Below are 5,386 nucleotides of genomic sequence, written 5' to 3'. Positions count from 1 at the left end.
GAAGCAACTTAGAACTAAGGAGAAACTTCCTGACAGTTAGAACAATTAACCAATGGAACAACCTGCCTCCAGAAGCGGTGAATGCTCCAACACTGGAAGTTTTTAAGAAGAGACTGGACAGCCATTTGTCTGAAATGGTGTAGGGTTCCTGCCTGAGCAGGGGGTTGGACTTGATGACCTCCAAGGTCCCTTCCAACTTCATTATTATTATTATTATTATTATTATTATTATTATTATTATTATTATTATTATTATTATTATTATTATTATTATTATTAATCTACTAGCTTTTGCATGCTTTCGAACTGCTAGGTGGGCAGGAGCTGGGGTGAGGATAGGAGCTCACCCCGTTGGATCTCAAACCTGGGAAGCTGGCTTTCCAGTTGACAAGTCCAATGTCTTAAATCACTGAGCCATCGCACCACCCAACCCCCCCCCCTAAAAACTATACTAAAAACAATAGAGGAAAATGGAAATACTTTTTCATAGCCATGGGACCATGTGGGATTCCCTACTGAAACAGATCAATTGAAGATTCAACATGGACAAAAGGAAGCATTGTTGGTTTATTTCACAGAAAGTGTACAGTAATTACAGTACATTACATACAGTAGAATGCAACCACACAGGAGGCAGCATGGCTGCCAGTTTAGAACAGGGGACTTTGGTTACTATGATTGGCGCCATCACAGAAAACAACTAAGCGAATTTAAAAAAAAGTATTAAAGGAGATGGAGAAAGGAAAATAAGCCACCCAAGGATTGTGGATACAGATGTTCAGCAGAAGATATGTTATTATCAGTTACCAGAAGCAACTTGAGACTTGGGATAGGCAGAAGATGAAGCATTTGCTGTACCCTTGATACAGCACTACTCTTTCTGCTTTTTGGTTTTGACAGGGAAAATTCTACAACTAGATCAGTTTTTCCAACTCTCTTCCCTACTATGCACACCAATTATCAAAATCTCTTAAGCACTAAAATGACACTGTTTTATTGCAACAACATTTATATATAGGGGAGGCAATGTTAAGTGAATCAAATTGGGCCTGGGGCAACCTAGTTTCACATATATCCCACTTAATCATGAAACTCAATATGTACTCTAGCTTAAAGGGTTGTTATATTTTTTTTCAGGTGGGGAATTATACATGCCAGCTCAAGAAGAACATGAAAGATAATTGGAGAGATATAATATGTTTTTTATGCCTGAGGAGAATTATAGTACTTAATCTGATTCAGACCAAAAATTGGGTTTACATCAAACCGGTCAGTCCTAGAGGAGATCAACCCTAACTGCTCTTTAGAAGGCCAGATCCTGAAATTGAAACTCAAGTACTTTGGCCACCTAATGAGAAGGAAGGACTCACTGGAGAAGGGCCTAATGCTGGGAAAGATTGAGGGCAATAGAAGAAGGGGACGACAGAGAATGAGGTGGCTGGATGGAGTCACTGAAGCAGTAGGCATGAGCTTAAAGGGACTCCAGAAGATGGTAGAGGACAGGAAGCCCTGGAGGAACGTTGTCCATGGGGTCGTGATGGGTTGGACATGACTTCGCAACTAACAACAACAACATCATTAAACTATGGTTTGTTGAATAAGTTTGAGAAGCTGGGCTTTACACATCAAGCTTACCTATAAAACATGATATAGTTTTATATAGTTTTATATAACCACATTTTGACAAGATGGAAAATTTAGCCACTGAATTCAAGCTTTAGTTTCTGGCTTTGCAACACATTTTCAGGGACACCCACAGGAGAAATAAGATTCAGTTGCTAGCTTTGCTGTTTTTATGCTTCTTGAGGATTCTCCTGGATTTGTTCTCCTAAGCACTGCAAGACAAGGCAATACCTCTCTAGCTGACCTGTCGGAATACCACACAGTTCAAACAACTAAAACCTCACTGTGGATTGTTTTCCCCCATAGTACTGTTATGAACAGGAACCCAGAAGCCAGCCACGCAGAGGCCTGATTTGCTTGTGACTTTCAGAGATGATCAAGTCACCCTGACTTAAGGATCTGACCATGCCCCTTTGGCATGCAGAACATGTTTGCCTGCATGACAGATGCTAGGCCCCAATCTACTTACAGTGTAGCGTGCCAAGATATAGGCTCCAGCTCCAACTCCAATTCCAATGATGCTGGTGAAGCTGTGGAAAGGAAAAATGAAGTAGCAAAGGGCAGTGGAACAGGGGCTGCCTTGGCAGCTTTGATTCTTCAATGAGGTTCAGGTGGAGCAACCATTTCCAAAATTTGTTTTGGACTTGCTGATTTTGTACTTTTTTTTAGTGGTACTGATTGCAGTTTGAAATGTTACAGGTTGCACTTTTTCATCTTGTGCAATTTTAGTGCCACTGTTTACATTTTTCCTTACTCTTTCCTATTATCTATATTTATTTCTTTACATAGTAATCTACAGCCCGGGAAGCTTCATGGCTGCAGATTATTTTATTATTATTTTTTTTTTTGCTGCTTCAGATACCCATTTATCAGGCATCGTTCAATTTCAGTCATTCTGAGATAAACAATTATAACATAAGCCCTAAAACAGATTTATCAGTTTTTTTAAAAAAATAGCTCTCCATTAAGAAAAAAGAAACTGCAGTCTTACCTGTAAGTGTAATTACTCAATCCCTTTAAATACCTATTTAGACATGGGGTTCATCATGACAACTTAGTCCATAATCAATCATCAGGTTTTAAGATGCCCCTAAACCATCTTCTAATAAATTACTATATCTGCATTTCACAAGCAGTAAAATACCAGTTGGTAGGGCTAGGCAATGCTTCAAAGAATGAACATAGCATCTGTCATCAGCTCTTTAAAGCAGCCACCTTTTTTCCCAAGATTGTTCAGTTGCCCTTTGCAGCTGCTATGTGATCTCAGATAAGAAGACAGAGAATATTAAGACATGACTGCTCTAAATAGCTATGGACAGGTATTATGTTTTCAGTTTCACATTCTCCAAAGAAGCATTTTGGAATCAAATTCAAAGTAAGACTTCCTTTCCTGTCCTGACAGGCACATGTCACATCCTCCTCCCCAGACTCACTTAACATATTGCAAGATGCAGGGGATCATGTCAGCCAGCTGGTCCAAAGAAGGATACTGATACCTAGAAAGGGAGGAGAGAATAGGGGCTGCATTAAATAGCTTGATTCCCTTCGCACCCAACACTGCAGGTGGGGCAGGAATGGAGGCTGCAAGGCTCACCCCAGAGGGAAGGCCGGGGCCCCCTCCTCCATGCCAGGTGCGTCCACATGTATCACCACGAAGTTCTTTATGATCTCTTGCATGTCCTCATAGTGGAAGAGAGTGTCGAAGCACGAATTATCTGGGGTGGGGGTGGGGATGAGGAGACAGAAGAAGGGGTGTCAGGCTGCAGAAGGGCATCAGAAGGGCCATCAGAAGGGCAAGGCCTAATAAAACAGGGACAGCCGTACTGGGAAGTAGCCATAGTTTCCTGGCTGCCAATCAGTGTGCCACTACGATATTTTGCTTCAAAAGGCAGTCCTATGCATGTTTATTGAGAAATACAATCTCCAATATTCAGCAACATCTAGGAAGTATGGAAAGGGCTCCAGTATTTGCCATAAACACATTTCACAAGAAAGCAAAACATTCAGAAGACTAGATAAATCTGAATTAGGGACCTTCCATGCCTCCATGTAGGAAAAACGGAAGAAGGGAAGCTAAAGGGATGATTCAACCAAATGGGTGGAGGAAGAACTGAAGAACAGGCTGCAAATCACACTGAAAATATCAAAATATTTTTAAAATGTCGTCTCAGAGTTTGAATTTGGACTCTTAATTTTAAAGGGTAAATACATTTTTTAAAAAACAGCAAAAATCAGTACTTTTGTGATGGAGCGACATTTTCTAAACTTGAGGTCTTCCAGAAATGGTGCAACTGAATTTTAAGAGATGCCCGAACACATGGTATCGGACCGAAGAAAATTGGTGTAAGAACTGGTGTTTTCTTTTTGACTTAGAATTGCACTTTTGGTTAGGACAGCAAAAAAGTTACCTTTCTGTAACTCTTTTCTGCCACTTAGTGACTATCTGGTCTTTTGTAATTCAGATCTGGTATTGCTAATTTTGAGTGGAGGCTATGAAAGGGCCAAAAAACTCAATAAATCAGCAAACACATGTTGTGATGATTTAAACTCTTTGATTGTGGAAGGAATGCTATAAATGCCATAAAAATGTACATGTAATTCTTGCAACAATCCTGTGAGAGACAACACTACTGTCTCTATTTTCCAAAGATAAAATTAGGTGTTTGACTCCACATTACACTTGCCTTAATGATAACTGCTCCAAACCTCTGCTGGGAAATTGAACACTACTTAACCCACAAGCAGAAATAGCTAGACAGAATAAAAATATTATGTATGGTAGAGAAAGAACAGCTAGTTTCCTTCATTTGTCTCCTGTTTACCTCTTTTATTAAGTGGCTAATTTCTTCTAGCAGTTGCAAGGAGGAGGAAAAGGAGGATGGAAAATTAGCTGCTAAGATAAGGAGTGATAACTAAGGGGGAAATTCAACCAGCAGCACTTCATTCGTTTTCCTTAATATCTCTACATTTTACTTCTTGCTGCTGAAAGAATTTTTGCAGTATGCAGTAGACAGAGCTTTGGAGAGGCATGCAGGGAGGCAGACTCAGGATCATCTACCTACTATCCTCATTCAAAGATCATCAAGCAGTCAGATCTGGAAATCTGGAGTGTTACTAAGGGCTAGTTCATAGAGGCAGAGGTAGGTTTGTCTGAGTGGGAATATAAACAGAGGGCAGAAGAAAGTTGAACATTATCCATAGATCAGAGGAAAGCAGAATAATCTCATATAGGGCTACAGAGCCTTCCTTCCTTCCTTCCTTCCTTCCTTCCTTCTCTATCTGTACTTTTGCAGCCTAGGTTTGATAGTTTAGTCTGGTAGGTAAAATTACAGCATGTCAGCAAGGGCCTCCAAATCCCACTTCTTTAACAACAAAAAAGTATTCCAATCAAAATGATCTGGAAAAATGATCTGGCAAAATGATCTGGCAAAATGATCTGGAAATGGGGGAGATAGTCATAGAGCCCTTGTCATGGTCAGATCATGCACTCCTGAGGATGGACTTCCGGACCGCTCCCCCTCGCCGCAGGGAGACGGAACCACCCAGATGGTACCGTCCCAGGCTCCTGATGGACCCGGAGAGGTTCCTGACGGAGCTTGGGCCATATCCGGAGGCATTAGGTCACGACTCGGCGGAAGATCAGGCCGCGGCCTGGGATGCGGCCGTGGCCGCGGCACTGGACCGAGTCGTGCCGCTGCGGCCTCTGACCCGGCGTAGATCTCAATTAGCTCCTTGGTTTACTGAGGAGCTGAGAGAGATGAAA

The 5,386-nt window shown here is 41.4% G+C and overlaps 1 protein-coding gene across 3 annotated transcripts in view; it reads right to left on the bottom strand.

The window, feature by feature from the left end:
* Positions 1–5,386, bottom strand: part of LOC107296278 (protein NDRG2-like) — a 47,178-nt gene that overhangs the window by 21,189 nt on the left and 20,603 nt on the right. For all 3 annotated transcript variants that reach the window (XM_029286022.1, XM_015825623.1, XM_015825624.1), the window contains 3 exons: positions 3,218–3,338; positions 3,057–3,119; positions 2,093–2,153 (listed from right to left, as the gene is read on the bottom strand). In XM_029286022.1, the coding sequence (XP_029141855.1) occupies positions 2,093–2,153; positions 3,057–3,119; positions 3,218–3,338 (245 nt within the window). The remainder of the gene's footprint in view (positions 1–2,092; positions 2,154–3,056; positions 3,120–3,217; positions 3,339–5,386) is intronic.

This window comes from Protobothrops mucrosquamatus, unplaced genomic scaffold (genome assembly GCF_001527695.2).
Source record: "Protobothrops mucrosquamatus isolate PMUCROS unplaced genomic scaffold, P.Mucros_1.0 scaffold2729, whole genome shotgun sequence".
In the NCBI taxonomy this organism is placed as follows: domain Eukaryota; kingdom Metazoa; phylum Chordata; class Lepidosauria; order Squamata; family Viperidae; genus Protobothrops; species Protobothrops mucrosquamatus.
This window is presented reverse-complemented; position numbering and strand designations above follow the sequence as displayed.